The sequence below is a fragment of the Phacochoerus africanus genome, chromosome 15 (genome assembly GCF_016906955.1).
Source record: "Phacochoerus africanus isolate WHEZ1 chromosome 15, ROS_Pafr_v1, whole genome shotgun sequence".
Lineage (NCBI taxonomy): Eukaryota > Metazoa > Chordata > Mammalia > Artiodactyla > Suidae > Phacochoerus > Phacochoerus africanus.
The window spans coordinates 11,301,549-11,324,653 of NC_062558.1; the positions used below are offsets into that span (position 1 = coordinate 11,301,549).

At 49.7% G+C, this 23,105-nt stretch overlaps 2 protein-coding genes across 2 annotated transcripts in view; one reads left to right on the forward strand and one right to left on the reverse strand.

Moving 5' to 3' along the window:
* Positions 1 to 141: 141 nt before the first annotated feature.
* On the reverse strand, positions 142 to 21,110 carry CHRNA2 (cholinergic receptor nicotinic alpha 2 subunit). The gene is made up of 6 exons (XM_047761396.1): positions 21,062 to 21,110; positions 7,973 to 8,124; positions 7,464 to 7,508; positions 5,854 to 5,963; positions 1,718 to 2,750; positions 142 to 548 (listed from the first exon to the last, which is right to left on the reverse strand). Exons 1-6 carry the CDS (start codon positions 21,108 to 21,110, stop codon positions 423 to 425), a joined length of 1,515 nt encoding a protein of 504 aa, XP_047617352.1. The 3' UTR covers positions 142 to 422.
* The window catches only part of EPHX2 (epoxide hydrolase 2), a 75,245-nt gene continuing 73,129 nt past the window's right edge, over positions 20,990 to 23,105 (forward strand). Inside the window, exon 1 of the mRNA XM_047760738.1 lies at positions 20,990 to 21,209. Within this exon, the coding sequence (XP_047616694.1) occupies positions 21,109 to 21,209 (101 nt within the window). The 5' untranslated portion in view covers positions 20,990 to 21,108. The remainder of the gene's footprint in view (positions 21,210 to 23,105) is intronic.

Below are 23,105 nucleotides of genomic sequence, written 5' to 3' on the forward strand. Positions count from 1 at the left end.
CTCATTCCTGAATCCAAAAGGGTGTTCACAGCCCTTTTACCCCCTGAAGCACCCTCTTCCCTCTTCCCACACACCCCTCCTTTGTCAGAGCCCCTTCACATGCCCCTCCCCACCTCCTGGGTCCCCCAGTTTGTCCTCCCCTCCCTCAGCATCTGCGTCTCAGGAGCATCATTGTGGCTTCATACTGTCACCATTGTGTCGGCAGCTTCTGTGAAGCAAGTTCCTTCTTGCCCAGCTCCTCAGCATCCGAGCTGGGCTCTGTGTCCCACAGATTATGTCAGTGACTCATTCCAAGACGCCTTCGATGGCGGGACTCTGGGAGAGGCCCCTGCAGTCTAATGGTGTGGATACCAAAGGTGCACTCCAGTGGTGGCAGCAGTTAAAGAGGGTCAGCCATGCCACCTCGGGGCCATGATGTGTCATCAGATCATTCCAGCCAGGAACGGAGGAAGAAAGAGTCCAATGGTCCCCAGGAAGCAGACAAGGATAAAGAGCCAGAGGAATATCCTGTCGATGACCATGGCCACGTACCTCCAGTCTTCCTTCACCTGCAGGGGGAGATGGGCACAGAGTGACTGAGGCCTCCCACCCACGCACAGCCCCTGTAAGGATGACACTGGAGGCAGTGACCCCACTGAAACCTTGGGAAGCTAAGGTGGAGCAGGGGATGGGGGACAGGGACATCTCAAGACTCAAACAACCCTCTCCTGGTGATTCTGTCCTATCCATGGCCCAGAGCCTTTCGGTAGGCTCTCAAGTTCCATATAAGGGAGAGTAGAGGGACAGAAGATTCTAGAACCACCCAGGGGCAGGGACCCTCCCGAGGGGCCTAGAGTGATTTAAACACAGCATCCAGAAGTTACAAAATGGAGAACATGTTGCTGCCCCCATGTTGCCTTTCTACCCGCTGACGGGCCCACCGGGGAGGTAGGTGGGGGTAGGTGTGACCTAGGGGAGGTTGGGGGGTTGCTCTGTGGACCTGGGGCTCACCGCCCGGCAAATGGGTCTAGATTTCTAGCTGCTCCCAAATTAGATAATAATTAATTTTTCTTATCTACTCAACAAGGCCACCCAGTAATAACCTCCTAGCCTTTCATCCCTGGATTGATAAGAAGAATTCTGTGATCCTGGGCAGTGGCTGCTCACCTCATGCTGGACATGGTGGGAGAGGGAGACCCCCCCAGCTCCCCCCAGCCAAGCTTCCTCAGGGTTTGTGAGTGAACAGTAAAGTTCCCCAAATGCCCAGAGCCCACGGACACACGGAGGAAGAGGAGGAGACCACGAGGACAAAAGAGGGGGCCGATCTGATTGGTCTCTGGTGATGATATCCCTCCACCCTGTTTCTCCCTCCCCCCCACCCCACCCCACCCCACCCCCGCCCGCCTATTAGCGGCAGTGAAAAATGGCAGGCATGAGGTTGGCATGGGGCAAGTTCAGTGTCTGAGATCCCTCCCTTTCTATCCAGCTGGTGCCCAGTTAGGATGAGCTGGGACATTCTTGACTGCTATTCTGCCACCTGCCAATAAACATTTTAAGAGCTGCCAGCTAGACATTCTCCATCACAAGTTATGCCAGACTCCCAGGGCTGTAACAAAGGGAGGTGGGTCCTCACGGAGGAGACTGGGTTGACCCAAGCTATCACCCTGGGGGCAGATGGTTCCCTATCAGGTGGGTAGAGTCACCCAGGGGGGGCACCCCTCACCCGGACCCCACTCACTGAAGAGTCAGCATCCTCAGATCGCAGGTGGTCCGCAATATAGTGCACGCCCTCCAGGGCCTTCTGTATGCGTGGTGACAGCAGGAGCCCACACACCGGCAACTGGGCCTCGGCCTTGGCACCTGAGGACCCCGGGGGTAGACCTCCGTGATTGTAGGGGACGCCCATGGAGGGGGAGGAACGACTGGGACACGCCCATCTGTCCTCCTCCTCCTCCTCTTCTTCTTCCTCCTCCTCCACCGTCTCCCCCTCCGCGTCCACATCGGTCTCCAGCCAGTGGTACGAGGGGCCGAGCTTCAGACCTGGAGCGTCACGGAGCTCCAGCGGGGGCGGGGGGCGGCTCATCAGAAGCCACCGAGGCACGCAGCCCAGAAAGGCCACCCGCACCCAGTGCGGCATGTTGTGGGTGCTGGGAGAGCGGTGGTGGACGTTGAGCACAAAGACCGTAATGACGATGGAGAGGGTGACGAAGACCATGGTGAAGAGCAGGTACTCGCCGATGAGCGGGATGACCAGCGAGGTGGACGGGATGATCTCGGTGATGAGCAGCAGGAAGACGGTGAGCGAGAGCAGCACCGAGATGCAGAGCGTGATCTTCTCGCCGCAGTCGGAGGGCAGGTAGAAGACCAGCACCGTGAGGCAGGAGATGAGCAGGCAGGGGATGATGAGGTTGATGGTGTAGAAGAGCGGCAGGCGGCGGATGACGAAGGCGTAGGTGACGTCGGGGTAGATCTCCGCGCAGCAGTCGTACTTCTTGGAGTTGTAGGTGCCCGTGGCGTTGAGGATGGCCCACTCGCCGCTCTCCCAGTAGTCCTTCAGGTCCACGGTCTGCTCCATCTGCACCAGGTCGATCTTGGCCTTGTCGTAGGTCCAGGAGCCGAACTTCATCTTGCAGTTCTGCTGGTCGAAGGGGAAGAAGGTGACGTCGATGCTGCAGGAGCTCTTGTAGATGGCGGGCGGCACCCAGTGCACGGTGCCGGAGGAGAAGAGGTGGGCCTTGGTCATGTGGGTCACGGCGAACTCCCCATCTGCACTGCGGAGAGGAGAGGCATTGGGGGGCCCTGAGCACCTCAGTTGCCCAAGCCGGGCTGCTCCAGATCCCTGGTTACGTGAGGTGGGGGAGTGGCGGGGGAGTGGCAGTGGGGGGAGGCAGTAACACAGCCCGACCTTGCCAAGTTTGGGGAATTTGTAAGACACCCTAGCACACAGACATCTATAGTGAGTGACCCGAGTTGTCTTTCAAACACCACTTTTTAAATTACAAAAGTAGGAACTTTGAAGACTATAGGAAAGTACCAAGAATTAAAATAAATAAATAAATAAACGCTATTAGGCATTCCCCTCCTGGCGCAGGGGAAACCAGTCTGACTAGGAACCATGACATTGTGGGTTCGATCCCTGGCCTCACTCGGCAGGTTAAAGATCTGGTGTTGCCATGAGCTGTGGTGTAGCTCGCAGACGCGGCTACACCACAGCTCATGTCTGTGGTGCTCACCACAGCTCATGTCTGTGTCTGTGGTGTAGACCAGCAGCCTTAGCTCCAATTCGACCCCTAGCCTGGGAACCTCCATATGCCGCGAGTGTGGCCCTAAAAAGCAAAAAAAAAAAAAAAAACTAAAATAGAATAAAACAAAAAACGCGGTTAACATTTTGATGTTCTATAGACAGCACATGTATTTGCTTGGCACCTAAATAACAGGTACAGCATTCTTACACACTTGTGACCATGGGAGACAGAGGTAGTCTGATGCCCTCTTCATATTCATTTGATATTTTAGAGTGATCGTTTATATTTTCTACCCCCCAGCAGACGGTAAGTCGCTTAGCTGGGGATCATGTCTTTTCCACCTCAGATTTTAGTTCCCGGCAAAGGGGAGCCCTGATATCTCTGCCCGTGAGGAACACCATGCAGTTAGCATGCATTTCAGAGCCAGCCGCACACACCCGGGCCTCTACAGGGGCTGCTGGGGAAAGGGATAGGAGACTCGTGCCTGTCGTTAGGGAACTGCGAGGAATTGAGAGGCAGCCCCGAACTACCTACAATGCTAGGGAAGCACGTATAATGGGGGGAACCCCCTTCTGGTGAGCAAGGTCACCATACAAGTTGCCATTTTAGCAAAGCCTCGACAGATGGTAGGATTTGGCAGAAAGCTGGGGTGGAGAGCAGACAACAGAGTGTCCTGAGTGTCCTCGGAACAAGGAACAGAGGAGGAAAGGATAAAAAGCGCAGGGTGTGCTTGGGCTGAGAGAGCCGCAGGACTCTCAGTCCTGGGTGGGTGGGGCAGGGCGTCGAAGGGAGATGAAGAGACCAGCAGCCTAGCGAGGCTATGCATCTAAGGGTCCAGAAAGACGCTGGGGACAGTGGAATAGCAGTGACCAATTAGGCAGGGTGTCCTGGGAGCCTGAGTTGGAGATCCCCCTGAGAGGTGGCACAGGGGGCTCTTAGCCCCAGCCATCCATGGCTCTCCAGTTCCCACTAAAGGCAGGGGAACCAGACGAATACCCAGAAACACTTATTTCTCTTGGAGTAGTTCCGTGCTAGAGATTTAAGCAGGTTGAAAACTGGAACTTTTGTTTTGTTTTGTTTTCCATTTCTCTTTCTGTTTATCTACAAGCAGAATAATGACAGAGACAATAATGGTACCTACCTCACAGAATTGTTATAGGCTTATGTAAGCAGAAACTGGAACTTTGAAAGTAAGTTATAAACAGATCAGGGCAAAAGTGTGGGGGGTTTTGTTTTGTTATGATTTTAAAAGGCATTTTTGTCATTACATATAATCACCACTAGGTGGCAACATGTGCCCCATTTTGAGGAAGGAGCAATTCCCCCAGGTCCTCTAACCTAAAGTGGAGTCTGGATGAAGGAGAGACCCTTCTTTAAACATATGCAAGAGTTTGGTTTAAACTTGTGTCCCAGCATAAGAATTTCCTGTTAATCAAGTAACCTTGGCCAAAGCCTTATGGACAGTCCTAAAACTCCAGGTCCTATCTGATGCCAGGACTTTGCTCCTGCCCTCTGCCAGGTGCACAGGAAGCAGAAGCTAGAGAGAACCTGGGTGCGGATATCGGGTGAGGAGTCCATGAGCCCAGTGGTGGTACTGAACCTTGCAGGTAATCCGTGCTGAACGTGTTTGCAGAGATGGCTCAGATAAAAGGGCTGACTTGGACTGGGCAATGTAAAAGGGGTCCTTGCCATCCTTCTGACCTATCTGGAGACACCAAACTCCAGAAGTGGCTCTGTTCCCCCTTTATTCTGTTGTTTAAAAATGGCTTTTCCAAATTTGGGTCAAATGAATTGGGAAATGCTGGGCTAGAGGAGTTTCTTGTCTGTCCAACGTCTAACATCCTTTAAAATGCTGTTGTGTCCTGACATTTTCTGAAGGACTGGGGCTGGGCAGGGGGAGAAAGGGTTTAACAACCTACCATCTTACCCAAAATTACTTGACAACAGAACTATTTTTCATACCTATTCACATCTCCAGGAACTAGTGCTCGTTAGAACCTCACTTTAGAAAACATTTTTAGACAAATATGATGCCAAGTCCTTGACTTCTAAATGAAGAATTACCTGGTACCAAACATGAATGAAATTATAGACCTTTATATCTTCTATAGAAAACCCCCACTTGCTCTTCTGGAGCTCTCTTTAGACGCCTCTGCCTTTTATTAGCTTCTAGGAATTATGTTCAAAGACTGGTTCTTTTTGGTCCTGAACACAAGGCCACTATAAATAATATTTGCAAAAATACCTATACCAAGTGAGCTTGCTCTCTTCAAAGCTGTTACCTTGGGGTGCTGCTTACCTATACCAACAACAGCGTAATCCTGCAAAACCCCAACTCTTAGGCACTGCATTTCAGAGCCTGCATTGACAATACTTTTCAAATAGTACTCAGTATTAGCAAATCTGTGTCCCATTAGCGCGGCGCCAGGCACCGATATGTAATGTAAATTATATGTAATGTAAATGTTGGTGTGTGAGAGAAGGAAATGAAAGAAAGGAGGGAATCAAGAGAAAAGACACAAGGGGGCGCACCTCCCAAATCCAACCTGGCCCAGCCTCACCTGACCCGCCCCCAACCCGAGGAGGGGGGGGCGGTCCCAGGACCTCCACGACCCCAGCCACTTCCTACTTGTTGTAGAGGACAATGTCGGGGGTCCAGATCATCTCCGAAGGGACCCGGAGGGATGTGATGTTGTCGAAATCGGCCGGGTTCCAACGTAGCTTGTAGTCGCTCCACTCCTGCGCGGGGTGGGGGTGGGGGGAGTGATGTCCCTGGCTGTGCCGGGGGAGGGGCCCTCGCGGGCGCATCTAGGGCAGCAGCCTGGGGACATCCAGCTGCCAGGTTCCGGAGCATCCGGAGCTCCTCACTAGCCCCACAGGCTAGAAAAGGCTGCGATGCCCAGCAAAGGGCTCTGAGCTGGAATGGGCTGCCTCCAGTCTAATATAACCATGCTCTCTCTTTGTCCCGCTCCCGTTCTGCCCCTCCCTAGCTGAATGGCATAGGGCCTCATTCATTTGTAGTAACAACACTTTTTCAGTGCACCACAGTTTACAAAGGTCTTTCACACCCTGTGTCTGGGAAGGGCCTCAGTGGCAGAGCCAGCCAGGCACAGCAGAGCAGGTAGAAGTATCTGCCTGTCCAACAGATAGGGAACCTGAGGACCAGAGGGATAAAAACCCTCCAGAATAACACAGCAGAGAAAGGGGGGTCCACCAGTGGCTTTTCCACTGCATCTGGAGAGCTGGAGCTCTTACCTTCTCCACTTCAGAGCCTGGGGGAGGGGCTGGGCTCAGCTTTGGGGGCAGGAGGGGGAGATTACATTCAGTCTGTAATAAACCTGTGCCCCCAAGCTCTGCCCCTGAGAGTGGCACATCAAAGAGGGATGCGCGTCCTTGGCCAGGGTTGATGCTGGGCCAGTTTCTAGACAGCAACCTCTCATTTCCTGTCTCTTGGAAGCCTTGCTCTGGGGTCCCTGGGCCATCATGCGAGGAGTCTGTCTCCCCTGATGGAGAGGACAGGTGGAGAGAGGGCTGAGAGTGCCTGGGGAAGGAGAAGGGCCCCAAGGGTGGGGGAGCTGGCTTCTAGAACTTTCCAGGACCTCCCAGAACTTTCCAGATATTCCTGCTGAGGGATGGACATGTGAGCCAAGCCACCTTAGACCTTCCAGAGCAGACAAGCCACCAGCCAAATGCCCCTAAGTAACCCTAGGAGTCCCCATGCAGAGCTGAAGAAACCACTAAAACTCTTGGCCTTAAAATCTCAAACTATAATGACCTGTCTGTTGCTTTAAGCCGGTGGGTTCTGAGATAGTTCGTTAGGCGGCGTAGACATGGGATACTCAGTGTGCACCCGAAGAAGGAGCTTGGGGTTCCGAGTGGACACCTGGGCCGCCCTTTTCCAGGGGTTTCTGTCTTCCTCAGCTGTGAAATGGGCAGAATAAACCCTTCCCCTGGTGACAACTCCTTGAGCTGATCTGCAGATGGTAGCAGACACGTGGGCAATGCTCTCTCCCAGAAACGGGACCATGTGGCTCTTGCAGGTGACATGCTCAAGTGCTGGACACAGAGCCTGGCCACACCAGAGCCCAGCCCCTCCTGAGAAGCAGTCTGCCATCAGCTGGCTTGGGGAGCACCCTGAGGGGCAACTGAGAATCACTCTGCTGGTGGAAGAGTCCCCAGAAGTGTCTGGGGTCTGAGGGCCCCCCCCCGCCCCTGCCTTGCCCAGGGAGGGGCCCTCACCTGCTTTAGCCAGACGTTGGTGGTCATCATTTGATTCTTCTCATCCTGGCGGGTCCCAGGAGAGAAAGTAAGAGAAATTAGAGGGGTGGAACCAGATCAGAAAACACGGTGGAGTGGGAGTGGCTGACCCAGGCCCCCACTCACCAGAGGACCTCTTAGGGTGACACCTCAAGCCCAGCCCGCCACCACCCCTCCTGAAGCTGCCACCCTTATCAGATTCTTCAGGATCAAACAGGCCACTGGGTCCTCTGGCCTTGGGTCAGGCGTAAAAAGCTGGGCGGCTAGAAAACCCACTGCTGCCAATCAACGCCCTTCTGGGCGGGGCTTCAGGGCTGAGACCGTGGAGGGAGGTGGAGCACCTCCGGCTCCCAGGAGCGATGCTCTGGCTGAGGTGGGCTGGGAGAGCTGGAGGGAGGAGGGGTGGAGCAGGGGAGAGGAAGGAGCCCCCGGAAAGGGACCCACGTCTCAGACTGAGCCGGAGGGGGCAAAGGGTGGTAGGAGAGACACACCACATCGATGAGCTGGGCGATGGACAGCCCGAAGCGCACGATCACCACGTCTGAGGTGTTGGGCACCGGCCTTGCCCAGCGGTTGTAGCCCCTAAAGAGGTGCTTGAAGAGGCGGTCCTCGGCGTGGGCGTGGGAGGCTCGGTGTGCGGATACTGTGGGACAGGAGAGGCGAGAGGGGTCTCCGGGAGTCCCTGGTGGTGGGCTCTTGGTTCCCTCTCCCATCCAATCAGAGCCACTCGACCTCATTGAGCCTCAGTTTCCTCATCTGCAAAATGGGCACACTAATCCAGAGCAGATTTCAGAACACTGCTGAGGATGAGATATAATAATGTCCATTAGAGCTTACGAAGCAACCAGCAGCACATGGTTGAATCTCAAGAAAGGTCCATTACTCCATGACCAAAGGCTAAGAGGTGAAAACAAGTGCTGAGAGGGGTGGAGGGCAGTGGGAAGAAGCCAGACCAGGGATGAGAATCGGACTGGAACTGGGGAGCCCCCAGGGGACATCAGGGTGGGGAGCTGGACTCCGGGTGGAGTCATGCTGACTGCAACAGGGAGAGCTTCACGTCTCTGTGAACACAGCCCCAGGAACTCTCACTTCCATCGGCTTATAATGAACCACTAACATGAACCAAGAAATCCTCTTCCACTTGGAGCATCTCCTCTATTTTTCCTCAAACCACTGGCATTTGCCCCTTCTCATCAGCTAGGCAGTAGTGTCCCCAGATTGATGGCATCCTCTGCATCTGTTTTCACCATGTTCTGCAGACAGCTTCACCTCTTCAGGGTTTGGCTGCCTGAGTAGATCAGAACTACTGCTTTAAAATCCAGAACATCGATAACAGCAGCTGCCATGTGCAGAGGGCATTCCAGGCACTGCTCATAAGTTCTCATTCTGGGTCACTCACACAATAGCCCTGGGAGGGCCACAGGGCTGTTGGCATTTTGCAGATGTGGAGCAGGTGCTGAGGTTTGGGGAGGTAAAGGTGATGCAGCGGGTGCTCCCCACCTTCCCAAGGTAGAAAGAGCTATGTGCCCTAGAGGTAGCCCCCACTCACCTGCAGGGATCAGAAGGAGCCACCACAGCCCCAGCTTTGCCGTGGATAGGAGGGCAGGGCAGGAGGGGCCCATGGCTTCAGAGGAGGGGTCTGGCTTCCACCAAAAGGAGGACAGGCCAGGCGTGGCTGTGGTTGAACCTCCAACGGCTTCCCCAACTGGGCCTGGGAAGCAAGCACAGCCCAGCACCCACAGGGTTCCGCTTGGCTCCCACTCACCGCTGGACCTGAATGAGCCAATAAAGGGTTCTTAGGCTGGAGAATCCTTGAAGCAAATGCACCTTCGTGTCTCCCCTTTGACCTCATTTGGGTCTCCCATCAGCCCTAGGAGAGTATGGGGAAGGGATATTTTTATTCCTTTTATCTAACATATGTGTGTGTGTGTGTGTGTATATATATATATATGTTCAGAAAAGTTGACTGATTTGCCAAAGGCCACAGAGTTCAAAAGTGATGAAGTAGGGTCAGCTTCCGTGGCGCCAACTAGAAGGATAATTTTTTTTTTAATTTAGGGCCACACTTTCAGTGTATGGAAATTCCCAGGCCAGGGGGCAAATCTGAGCTCCAGCTGCCGGCCTACACCACAGCCACAGCAATGCAAGATCTGAGCCACATCTGTGGCCTACACCACAGCTCACGGCAACACCAGATCCTTAACCCACTGAGTGGGGCCAGGGCTTGAACCCGCAAGCTCATGAATAATAGTCAGGTTCATGATCGCTGAGCCACAGCAGGAACTCCTAGAAGGATAATTTTGTACAAGCAGCTCTTCCAGGATTCACGTGTGTTTTCTAGATCTTAGCACTGTGACCGTCATTGCTCAGCCAGGAACACACCTAAGGTCTGTGTCAGGCAGGTGGTGACCAGGTACAGGTGCCCCACCCCAGAGCCAGGCTCACCTGGATCTAGGGTTCTAGGAGGCTCCTCTGTGTGCAGCTTCCCCCATCCAATCAATATCATGGCTGCAAATCCCAAGGCTCTCATCTGTGTCACCTTTCAACCAAGGACACTAAAGCAAAGCATGATTTTTTTTGTCCACATTCGTGAGAATAGTGGGGAAAGAAATAGAAATGCAGGCATGCTGAACTTGCATCATATAAAGATCCAACCAGGGACATCCTGGATCCTCTAGAAAAATGTGCAAATGAGATGCAGTCGACTCCAGTGGACACATGCCTGCAGGATCCCTCAAATTTGCGTCCCTTATAGTTAGCTCACTATGGTAATTGCATTAATTTGTCACCGGAAACCAAAGGAGAAATTTTTCCAAGTAATTGACAGTAATTAGAGTAACCTTCCACCTGTCATTAGAAAGATCTTAAAAGAGAAAAAGCGTCAGACCCTTTGATCCTCTAAGTGGCTGAATTGGCAGGCTGGGGGATGGGGGCTGTCTTTGTTTGTAAGCGGGTCTGGGAAAGTGAGGTGCACATAGAAACCTTTACAAAATATTCCCTTTGTAAAGGGCCCAGACACCAGCATCCACAGCGCTTGTATTGCTGTGATGTACCAGGGGGTCCAGACCACCCCTCACCCCACACCCCAACTCATCAGCCTCTATTGCCCGCATCCTAAATCCTGGTTCCATTGAAGTCAAGGTAATTTGGGCTTGCTTCTTTGTCCATCTTCCTACTGCAGCTGGTTTTCAACTGCTCACCCTCGTTCTCTTCTTTTCACAAGCCCCACCTTCTCCATAAAACCAGCTTTGACCTCACCCAGCCCCTCCCGCCACCTGGCACCACCCCAAGCATAGGATTGTTGACCTCCCATAACTGTCAATACCCCCCAAGAAAGTCTCTTGATGAGAGGAAATGATTGATACATTTCCTCCGTCAAATCATTTCATCAGAGGTGCTTAGGGGAGAGCTATTTCTAGCTTTTATATCTGATCTGCTCAATATATTGATGAATGGCAGAAGCTTAGCATCTCAAGGTTGGATGGAATCTTAAAGGTCATCTGGATTATCACACCAGCTGATAGTTTCCGCCACAAATTCCAGCCTCCGGGAAAAACCCAAAAACCAGCAACGAAGAACTTTCAAGTCAGTAAATACCATTGATGTCTATTAGTCTTTGTGAAAGCATACAGAGTATTTACTGCGTGAATAAATAAAAGACCAGAGAGGAATAGTAGTAATAAAGACAGAGAAGCAGATTCCACAAAGTAAATCCAATAATGCCTGAGATGGAGCTACCCTCTCCAGTGGGAGGACAGGTGACTGTCACTGGGCTCTGAGCAGCCCCATGGGAACAAGCAAAAGACTAAAATTTGTCTAGAAGCCGGCAACTTCCAGCATTCTAACCCACCTCCTTCCTAACTACCTGGAAGCTGCTAATCTGTGAATATCACTTTGACGCACCCTCACAATGTCCCCGCACCCACAAAGTCCCCAACACAAGCCTTGGGGGCACCTTTCTTACCTGTGGCCCCAGAAGACAGACTATTCAAAGAACAGAGAAGCAGCCTGGCTTGAAGGTCCTGGTTCAGCTGACAAAAGTCCCTCCAGAACAGAAAGGCAGATGCAGAGCATGGCTAAGTGATTTCATTTCCCAGACATACAGATGCTGGGACGGGACACGACTTGGCAGATGAGGGAGTCCTGACTCTGAGAGTCAGGGTGGCTTCCTGGGGAGGGCTGGACAAGTTCTTGGAGATGGGCCACTGTGCTGGGGCTCCCAGCCCTGCCAGCTAGAGAGGCTGCGTCCGGGTCCTACCAAGGAGGGCGTCACGGAGAGCCTGGCACGGAGGTTTCTGCAGGTAAGAGCCAAGCGGGTCCATGGGAGGGACCGCTGGCTTGGCAGGCACACAGACTCACGCTCATATTCTCTCTCTCTCTCACACACACACCACACACACACACACACACACACACACTCTGGAGGGGAGAGGGAGGAGCTTGTGACTATTCAGTCTGTGTCCAGTGGGGACAGACAGCAGATTTGCTTGCCGTCTCTCCAGTTACAAGAATGTTTCATTCTTGGCTCTGAAAGACCCCACACCCCAGGATCACTGCCTGGACCCCCCAGCCTCCCCCACAGATGGGTAATCTCCACGGCCTGTCTCTCCATAGAACAGTGCAGTTTTGAGTAAAATAGGACCAAGGATGGAACCGTCAGTCAGCAGCCCGCAGCTCTTTCCATCCCCTTCCTCCCTGGAGAAGCTAGCAGGACCCCCAGGTCACTTGTGCTGCCACCTGGTTTGGCTGCAGTTTGACTGGCTCCTTACCTGTAACCTTGCCTTCAGTTTCCCAGACAAGCAAGGTCACCTTCCTTCAAACGCCCGCATCAAACCAGGAGTCCCACTCCTCCTGCCGGCCATGGCCTCATCCTGACTGCCCCCCCCATCACATATCCCCAGTCTTTCTCATATCTTCCTCTCCTTGCTTGTTCCTTTCCCTCAGCCCATGAGGAAGCTCATCCTCCATCCTAAAGACACTCCTTGGGGTCCACTACTTGCTCTCTCATCCCGCATATATTGTTTTTTGTTTTTTTGTTGGTTTTTTTTTTTGTTTTGCTTTTTGGCTTTTTGCCATTTCTAGGGCCGATCCCTCGGCATATGGAGGCTCCCAGGCTAGGGGTTCAATCGGAGCTGCAGGCACCAGCCCACACCAGAGCCACAGCAACGCGGGATCCAAGCCGTGTCTGCGACCCACACCACAGCTCACGGCAATGCCGGATCCCTAACCCACTGAGCAAGGGCAGGGATCGAACCCGCAAACTCATGGTTCCTAGTCGGATTCGTTAACCACTGAGCCACAACGGGAACTCCATTCATCCCCTATATATTGTTAAAAGCAAAGGACCCAGGACATGACTGCCACCGTTTAACTTCTGACTCTGCCATGTGGTTTGGGATAGGCCACTAGCGCTTTCTGTGCCTCAGCTTCCTCATCTGTAAAAGGAGGATGTGAATACTGGTTCCACTTCGTAAGCTTGCAAGGAAGAGTGAGTAAGTGAGTTAGCATAAATAAAGGGCTTAAAAAAGTGAAAGCATACATGATATATATTATGTAAATATATGTGGTATATGTTTATAAATATATATTTACACATGTATATATGATTGTTAGCATTATTTGATTAAATTAATACACATAAAATTTAAAAAATCACTAACCACCACATTCCCACTATCCATAATTAACAAATGTAAATTTTTGGTTGTTGTCTTTTTAGGGCCACACATGCAGCATATGGAGGTTCCCAGACTAGGGGTCGAATCAGAGCTACTACAGCTGCCGGCCTAAACCACAGGCACAGCCACACTGTGTCCTTGACCCACTGAGTGAGGCCAGGGTTGAACCTGTGTCCTCATGGTTACTAGTCGGGTTCCTTAACCGCTGAGCCACAATGGGAACTCCCAGCAAATGTAAATATTTAACCATGTGTACTTTCATATTGATATATATGTATATCTGTGTTTGTGCATAACGTTACACAAGTATTAAATGCATACATTTTTCTGAGAGAAAGAGGGGAAAGGAGGGAAGGAAGGAAGGAAGGAAAGAAGGGAGGGAGGGAAGGAGGAAAGAAAGAAAAGGGAAATAATCAGATCATACCGATCAGGATTCTTGGTTCAAGCAGTAAAAACTTATTGATTAATTTAAGCAGAAAATGACCTCATTAAAGGGCAATGGGAAGTTCACAGATGCGCTTACAAAGCTGGAGAATCCCTGGGGCACAGGGGAGATGGAGGGAAACACCTGCCAGACTAAAGCCCAAATCACAAGCCGTTACTGCATGGGAGGCCTACTGCTGCAGAACTGGATGCAAAACCTTTCACTGTCTGTCACTGGCACTGCTGCCCCTGCTGTCCCTGGAAACCAGCCACTCCTGCTGTTGCCTGGATTAATTCTCATCTATCCCTGCTTCTTTGTGTCACTAGCTCCCAATGCAAAGGTCAGGATAGATGCATCTGATTAATCATGTGCTCATGAACTAGATGCATGGGAGGTTGAGGAAGTAGGAATCTGGCATTTTGAGCTTCTGTGTGGAAGGTGGGCTCTGCCAACTTCCAGATGGGAACTTTCCCAAAATATTTGAAAGGAGTTTAAATGCTGGGATGTTCCCCAAAATCTAGCTCTTTGGCTCCTATCATCAATGCATACTCAACTTTCCATATTTAGACTTTGAAAAAAAAAAAAAAAAACAACAGCCTACACCTATCTTCTCTGTTCTGAAATTTATACCTGGAACTTGTTTTAATCAGGTATGGGTCAACATGCAGACATGGGAGTGATTGTCACGGTGGCAGAAGTTTATACTCATAGATCCCCGGAAGCAGGAACCATGGCATGCCATGTAGGGCCAGATGGCGAGGCCCCTGGGACAGACACGGGGCAGAAAGGGCAAAGGAGAAGCCATGGCCAGGAGCATGTATTGGAGTTTCTGTAGGGTAGTCAAGGCAGGACAGGGTAAGCAGCCTATGGCTGGATAGTTTGAATAATTTCGGTGGGCTGTGGATATAGGCGATTTAGTGCAGGCAGAATGTTGAATTGGTGTGTGAGAGAGAGATGAAGAAGGTGACTGGGGGTGTGACTCAGGACTGGCTGGAGGGTTGTACTGTGGTTTCTGTACACCCATCAAAGCTGCAGCACTAGGGAGATGTCAACAATTTTGGCCCCTAGTTTGGCTCTGTGAGTGATAGATACCAAATAGACCAGTACGGAATCTAAGAACACATAATTAGAGCACTAAGGAGTTCCCATTGTGGCTCAGTGGTTAACGAATCCAATTAGGAACCATGAGGTTGCAGGTTCGATCCCTGGCCTTGCTCAGTGGGTTAAGGATCTGGCATTTCCGTGAGCTGTGGTGTAGGTCACAGATGTGGCTTAGATCTGGCATTGCTGTGGCTGTGGTGTAGGCTGGCCGCTACAGCTCCAATTAGACCCCTAGCCTGGGAACCTCCATATGTCACAGAAGCAGCCCAAGAAAAGGCAAAAAGACAAAAAAACAAACAAACCGAAAACAACAACAAAAAAACCGTAACTAGAGCACTAACACGAGGTAACCAGTCCTCACAGAAACAAAAGAGCTCATCCTAACCCCAAAGGGCCACAGTACTCCGTCGCCGGTTACTCCCTCCAGCTCCAAATCGAGCCTTTCTGGACAGTGCATTTCCCTGCTCTCATCTTGACATAGTGTTGCCGTGACATTCTGTTTCTTTTGGAGGACAGCATAAAGCTCATCAGACATACACTGTGTATAAGGTGATGGAGTGGGGAGAAAGCACAATAGATTAACAAAGTAAAAAAGGGGATTCCCACTGTGGCTCAGCAGGTTAAGAACCCAACTGCTATCCGTGAAAATGCAGGTTCGATCACTGGGTTAAGGACCTGGCATTGCCTCAAGCTGTGGTGAAGGCTGGCAGAAGGGGCTCGGATCTGGTGTTGCTGTGGCTGTGGCGTAGGTCAGCCGCTGCAGCTCTGATTTGACTCCTAGCCTGGGAACTTCATATGCCACGGATGCGGCCCTAAAAAGACATACATACGTACATAAAACAAAGTAAAAAAGAAAAGGTGGCAGGCACAGCCGTCATTGTTGAAAAGGGTCCTCCGATTAGAGCTGGTGTTTCTAGCTTTCCCCTCCACCCATTCTCCAGAAGTATCCATTCTATAAACAACAAATTGCTACCTCCTCCAGTGTGGGAGAGGCTCAGTGTAATCAGGTTAATACCTTAGGTGAATTCGCCAGTGACTACTTTGAGCCTCTGGAGTCAGATACCGTATCTGGAGCTCAGGGCTTGTCACTGCTGCTGGGAAGTTGGGCATTGCAGTGACAGCAGTAGGAATCACAGCATCTGTAGCTAGAGTCATCATCTATTCAGTTTACAATGATCCATGGACTTTCTATAATATCCATGCATCTTAGAGTTTGGTGGTCGTAAAATTTACCTTCCTTGCATCATTCTGGTATTTGATGGTGGTTCTAATCCTTGCGATTCCCCCAGAGATGTGGGGTTGATTTTCTTTATTAATTTGTTAAGGAGGCATCCCTGCATTTCTTCCTTCCAAGACAGACGATGATGTGTCACTTGCTAAGAAGTTACCTTAACTCACATCTCTGCACTCAAGGTCCAAAGCACATCCCATACCCAAGATGAGGGTCCTCTCACAACAATGTATTTCTCCAGGCCCTGGAGAAGGGCACTGCCCACTTTCTGGATGTGTCTGTGAGGGTGTATCTGGAAGAGATTAGCATCTGTATCAGCAGACTGAGTAAAGTGGTGACAGATTCGCTTCCTGGTCTATGAACTAAGATCCCACATCAAGCTGCTGCTCTCTGAGGCCAAAAAAGAAAAGAAAAGAAAAGAAAAGAAGAAGAAGAAAACAAAAAAGAATACTACAAAAACAACAACAACAATAACAATAAAACAGAAAAGAAAAGAAAAAAAAGGACACCAGAACAAAGTCCAGGGGGCCTGAGAATGAAATCTAGTGGCCAGGGTTCTGGTTCCCTCTCCACCACCTATTTGTTACGGGAATTTAGGTAAATTTTTCCCCATCCCTAGGCTTCAGCAAAGTGAGGTGATTGAATAACTAACATTTATCAAGCACACACCCACCCACCCACCCACACACACACACACACACACACACACACACACACACAAAATGAGTCACGGGGATGAAATGTACAGCACAGGAAATAACGTCAATAATATTATAATAACTTTGTATGACAGCAGACGGTAACTAAACTCTTCAGGGTGATCACTCTGCAAATGTATAGAAATATCAAATCACTATGGTGTGTGTGTGTGTGTATGGAAATAAAACGGTGTTGCACATCAATCCTACTTCAATAGGAATTTGTCAATCTTAGGAGTTCCCATCGTGGCTCGGTGGTTAATGAATCTGACTAGGAACCATGAGGTTGAACGTTTGATCCCTGGCCTCGCTCAGTGGGTTAAGGATCTGGCGTTACTGTGAGCTGTGATGTAAGTTGCAGATGCAGCTCAGATCCTGCATTGCTGTGGCTGTGGTGTAGTCCATTTCTATCCCTAGCCTGGGAGCCTCCATATGCCACAGGTGCAGTCCTAGAAAAGACAAAGAAAAAAAAAAGGAAAAAGAAATTTGTCAATCTTATTTCAATAAAAAAAGTTTTAAATGAAAAAATAAAAACCCTCAAGCAAGGTTGTTGCAGGGATTTCAGGTAAAGCAGGATCTAGGTTATCAGATTGAGGAAGAAAAACAAGTTTCTCTGAAAAGGGAGGCTCCCTGACATTTGTTGTGGGACTTTACCCAGTTCTTAGTCTTACTTCTTCCCCATAGATGCTGTGAATTAAAGGGATGCAGTAATTAGGTAAATCACAGGATCAAATTTGGGCTTGGATTTTTTAACTTCATTTTTTTAACAGCCACACCCAAGGCATGTGAAAATTCCCAGACTAGAGGTGGAATCAGAGATGCAGCTGCTGCCCTAAGCTGTAGCCATGGCAACACCTGAATCCAAGCCACATCTCTGACCTATGCTGCTGCTTACAGCAAGGCCAGATCCTTAACCACTGGGCGAGGCCAGGGATCAAACCTGCATTATCGTGGACACTACCTGGGTTCTTAACTCTCTGAGCCACAACAGGAATTCCCTGAGCTTGGATTTTAGCCCTCCGTTCATTATCTATGTATTGACTCTAATCTCTTAAAGTAGCTCCAATATATGTTTCTTTAAGCATTTCTCCTTTAAGGTATGCACGATGCTAAGCTTTCTCAGTAGAGCATGTTGGTTGTGGGGGTGGACATTGCAGGAAAAAGAGAGACAGGTTTCCTGCAATTTCTGGCCCAGGCACAAACGAGGGCCTCTTCTTTTCTTCAGCTACACTCATTTGCTTGGTTATGGCAACTGGGCTTCTCTTCCCTAACTCTCTCTCCAGTGGTCTTCCTCATCTGTGACCCTCTGGCCACAGTCAGCTCTGTGTGCAGGCCACGCAGGGCTCTGGTTTTCATGTCAAAATGGCTGCAGGAAATCCACAACGAAATCTAATGAGTTAAATATAACCGGTTCATTACAAATGTAGTGATTGACAACCGGCGTAAGTTTTTAAATTTTCACTAGGACATTAGCCATGTTTTATACTTCTATGTTATCACCTAAAATGTATTTTACAAATATTAAAATTAGCAGATGTAATGGTTAGGATTTACATTTCAAAAAGATATCCCATTTCTGTAGCCCAGGTGAGAGAGCTCTCATCTTCCCATAACTCGTGTGGCAGAAAACACAAGGGAACAGCGACCCATGAGAAAGAGCAGGGCACAGTAAAATGCCATCGAGACTTCTAATCTTTGCCTAAGCAATTCATCCAGGAAGTTCTGCAACTCACAAGGTGTTATAAAATATTCCAGACCAGATCAATCTCCTAGTTTCCTGCCCTGTGTTAAAGTTCATGCACGCAGGTTGGAAAAAAAATTTTCATCATAGCCAGTTAAGGAAAAAGAAGAGTTTATTGGGATGAGAGATGCTGCTAGTGCAGCGGGATGACTTCTCGATAATCAGGGAAGAGCTGACTCCCCTGAGAGGAAGCAAAGTCATGTCTGTTTTTATAGCCCAGGGAGAGAGGTGAGGTCTTGCCATCTACCTGCCTATCTGCTGATTGGTTGGGGAAAGATGGGGATCTTCTGATACACTTGCTGGTCAGTTGGGGGCGTTTTTGCCCCTATAGGGATGGGGTGAGGAGTGGGCTACATCCTTTTCGTAGTAGGGAGTGGGAAGGAGTAGGCCAGATTGCTCAAGATGGGGGAGGGACATTACAATAAGCCAGGTGGGTGATGAAAAAAGTCTGGAAATTCTTTTCTTTTTTCTTCTTTTTGCCATTTCTTGGGCCACTCCCATGGCATATGGAGGTTCCCAGGCTAGGGGTCTAATCGGAGCTGTAGCTGCCAGCCTACGCCAGAGCCACAGCAACTCGGGATCCGAGCCTCAGCTGCAACCTACACCACAGCTCAGGGCAATGCCAGATCCTTAACCCATTGAGCAAGGGCAGGGATCAAATCCGCAACCTCGTGGTTCCTAGTCGGATTCGTTAACCACTGAGCCACGACGGGAGCGCCCATTCTAGTTAATTTAAGTGGAAGAGAACGAATACAGGAAATTAGGGACATACAAAATCTTTGAAAGGAATGGAGGAGTGAGCCGTCAGATTGGACCTTTAAGAAAGACTCTCAGGAAACCTCCACCATTGAACCTGGAGCTGTTTTCTGGGCCCCAGTCAGCTTGACCACCACTGGGACTGAGTTTAAGGACACTGGACTTAGCTGGGACCCAGGAATTTGGAAGCAGCTCCAAATTCTTTGGCTTGAGCAACCGAGTGAAAGGGGCTGCCATTTAGTAAGACCAGGAGCAGCCTCAGGAGATGGGAATGTAGCTAGAATTCTGTTTCAGTCACAAGAAATTCAAGATCCCCATGAGACATTCAAGAGGAGGTGTTGATTAAGAAATTGCATATGCAAGGATGGAAATGGAAGGAAAGTCTAAACTGGAGATTTAAATTTAGGAGATTTCATACTACATAAGTCACACTGCCACTTGCTTTCTATTTTTTAGACTCAAGTGGACTTTTGAGATTACCAACTTCTTGAGCAACCACTGTATTTATTCTCCTTATAGATCTTCAAACCCAGGGTGATCTAGTTTCTATCTCTAAAAACTCCACTGAATATGTTCTGAAATAGGTCACGCAGTGTCATCCAAGTCCAATATCAAACTGGGTTATTGCTGTTGTTTTTCAATTGTTTCTACAGCATTTGGTGGCGTTACCTACTTCTTGCTTCTTAGGAGTGGATCTCAGAAAACACTAACAACTCTCAGGCACAATCCCAGAGGAGATTCTGAAGCCAAAAAGGCAAGTGTGGTCCTGGATCACAACACACCCCAAGGCAGACTCGTTTCTCTTGTTGACTAGACTGAAGGTTGGTAGATCAACAACTTCTTGATTTCAGTAAAGTCTCTGGTGATCTCTCACAACATTTTTTCTAGGTAAGTGGGGGGAAATATCTCGGGTAAATTCACAGATGATGCATTCAAGCCAGGCTCTCAGCAATCTGGAACATCAAGCCAGGAGCATGTTTTCATTCTCAGAGCTGCACTACAAAGTCTTAGAGAGTGTAATAACATGCTCGAAAGCCCAGGTCAGACACTCCTAAGGAGGCATGGGTTTAGGTTTTCTAGAAACACAAAGGAGCCAAGAAGGTGGAATCTGTGATTTAAAACGAAGCTCAAACATTTTTAGGCAGCATTAATATAAGAAGAATGTACAAAGGGGTAATGGTAGTCAAATTTATTTCTTCTAAACCTCAGGAGACTGGAATGAATGTATGCTGGGTTGGCATACCATGCCTGGAGCATTATAGTTTATTCTAGAAGTATACTCCACCTTGACACCGAAGAGCCTGACTAGAGGCACATGGTCAGTATAGTGAGGGACTTGTAATTATATGTACTGGATCTAGAAAAGAAGGCCAATAAAGCTACTAATTTACTGGAGATGCAAAACAAAATGAATGTAGGGCATCCGAATACTGAATGAATAAACTTTTGGCAACACACACACACACACTTAAAGAGTCTGTGCCCCCTGGCTCTTTCTCAGGCCTGCCTTCTCCACGGGCCTACTCAGAATGCTGAAAGTCTGCCAAGTTCGCCTTAAGAGATCAGCCTGTCCCAGGGCCTGGGTCCAGCTCTTCAAGCAGTCACAACGGGAGCTCGGGGAGCTCGGGTACTTAGGACTTTCATTTTAGGCGACGGATGGGGATTCATCCAGAGACGAGATTCTAGCCCCGGGTCCAGGAGCCAGGAGGCGATGGAGATGGAGCCTGGGCCTCCCCGGGTCTGGGGACACCAAGGAAACCCCCAGGAAAGCGTCCAGGGTGGGACCAGGGCAGGGGGCGGGGCGGAGGTGGGGCGAGGTCAAGTCCCAGACGGGGGCGTGGTGAAGGGCAGTGCTGGGGCCAGGACTGCGAGAGTGGCCGGGACAGGGGGCGGGATCGAGCTCGTCCTGGGCGGCCCCCCTCTGCCGGCTGCTAGGGTCCGGAGCCGCGACCTTTTTGCGACTCCTCCGAGCGCTTCGAGTCCGAGGCGGAGGCCGCCATGGCGCTGCGAGCGGCGGTGTTCGACCTGGACGGGGTCCTGGCACTGCCATCGATCACCACCTCCTGGGCCCGCGCCGAGGAGAAGCTGGCGCTGCCCAGGTAAGGGTACAGGCGCCGCTGCCCGAGCTCCGGAGACTGGCGGGTAGGACCCTGCGGCAGAGGCGCGACCTCTCGGAGAAGTCCTTTCAGGACTCCCAGCCCTGGTTTCAGCTTACTGCAGGGCAGGAGCTCTGGGGAAAAGGTTAAAACAATTACCCTGCCCTAAAGTACCAGGGAGTGTAGGTAGATCCATTGTCTTTCTAAATGATGAGTAGTTCAATCTCTCTAAGGACTCCAAAATTGCCCTCTATACTGAAAGCTTTTCCTAAAGTAAGAGAAATTACTCCCTGAGCTGTCTGCTGCCCACTTAATTCTCTGTAATGGAATGTGCCTTAAAGACCTGCGCTGAGGTTTCTAGAGGGAAAAGTCCTATGTGTTGCACATTATAAGGGCAAACCAGAAACGACCTCACATCCTAAGCACTGGAAAATGGTAAACTAGGAAACATTACCAGTAAACTGGAGGTTCAGAATAAGGTTACAGTGACATCAGGAAATATCTGTTTTCGGAGTTCCGGTTGTGGCACAGCAGAAAAGAATCTGACTACTAACCATGAGGTTGCTGGTTCGATCCCTGGCCTTGCTCAGTGGGTTAAAGGATCCGGTATTGCCGTGAGCTATGGTGTAGGTCACAGACAGGCTTGGATCTGGTGTTACTGTGGCTGTGGTGTAGGCCAGCAGCTATAGTTCCGATTAAAAAAAAAATGTTTAATAAGTGCAAAGACCAAACTCACCAGAGTCTAACACCATTTATACAAGATGGTTTCAACTATGGAAAAAAAAAACACTTCGTGTTGAAAATACCTGGAAGACATATGCCAAAATATCCCTGGGATTATTCATCCCAGGTGGGATTGTGAATGATTTTCTTTTCTACTTTTTTGTATTTTCCAATTTGGAGGACTTATAAACGTGCGTTGCTCCTACAGTCAGAAGGAAGGAGAGCGTATTTATTTTAAAACTTAGCAAAGAAAGGCAGATCACACCAGGGACATCCAAGGAAGAGTAAATTCTAAACTACTGGCACGTACTGGCACTACGGGAGCAGGGTGGAAGCTTTGAGAGTTCTGCCCTATCCAAGGCATTCTAGAATTCTTGTGATACAAAGACTAACAGGCTTTTTGAGCTGTTTTACTATATAAAATGATAAAAGACTGGTGTTCGCTAGCATGCCAGGCCAAAAGGGGCTCAGCAAAAGAGGCTAGAGCAGTCCTCACTTTTACCGACGCAGAAACTGAGGTTTGGAGAGAGGATTAACCTGCTCCAGATTACACAGCATCACATGACAGAGGCAACCATGGAACTCCTCCTTCTGCCTCCCAGTCTAGGATTCTTTCCCACCTCCCTTGGCCCTTGTTCTGGGAAGGATGTCAGTCTGTAGAGAGTGAGTAAATAGGTCAATAATAAATATATCAGTAATGGATTGATATCAATAATGAACCAGCATCAGTAGTAAACAGATCAACAGCTAGTTGTTACCAATAAACAAAAATAAGGTGGCTGCAAAGTCCACCCCCAGAATAATCACAGGTGGGTCATTAGGGTTGGACAGAGAAATATTGAAAATGGCAGGGCACCCTGATCCAGGCTTGCCAGATTCAGATCATTTGCTGGAGGGAAAAACTGAGTGAAAGGAACAGTGAGCTTATTTCCTGGAAGCCCTTTTAGCTACTGTGTTGTTTCACTTCCTTCTGGCCCATACCTTTTATTTTATTTTTTTAAAAAGGCATGAAAGGAGAGTAAGCTAATGAGGTCTGTTTGTGCCTGTGAGCTCGTCAGTGCAGGAGTGAACGTGACTTGTGCATATACAGTCACAAGTATACCTGTGAGTACCCCAGTGAATGTACTTGAGAGTGTATTTGTGAGGATACAAGTCACAAGTATACATGTTTTCAGA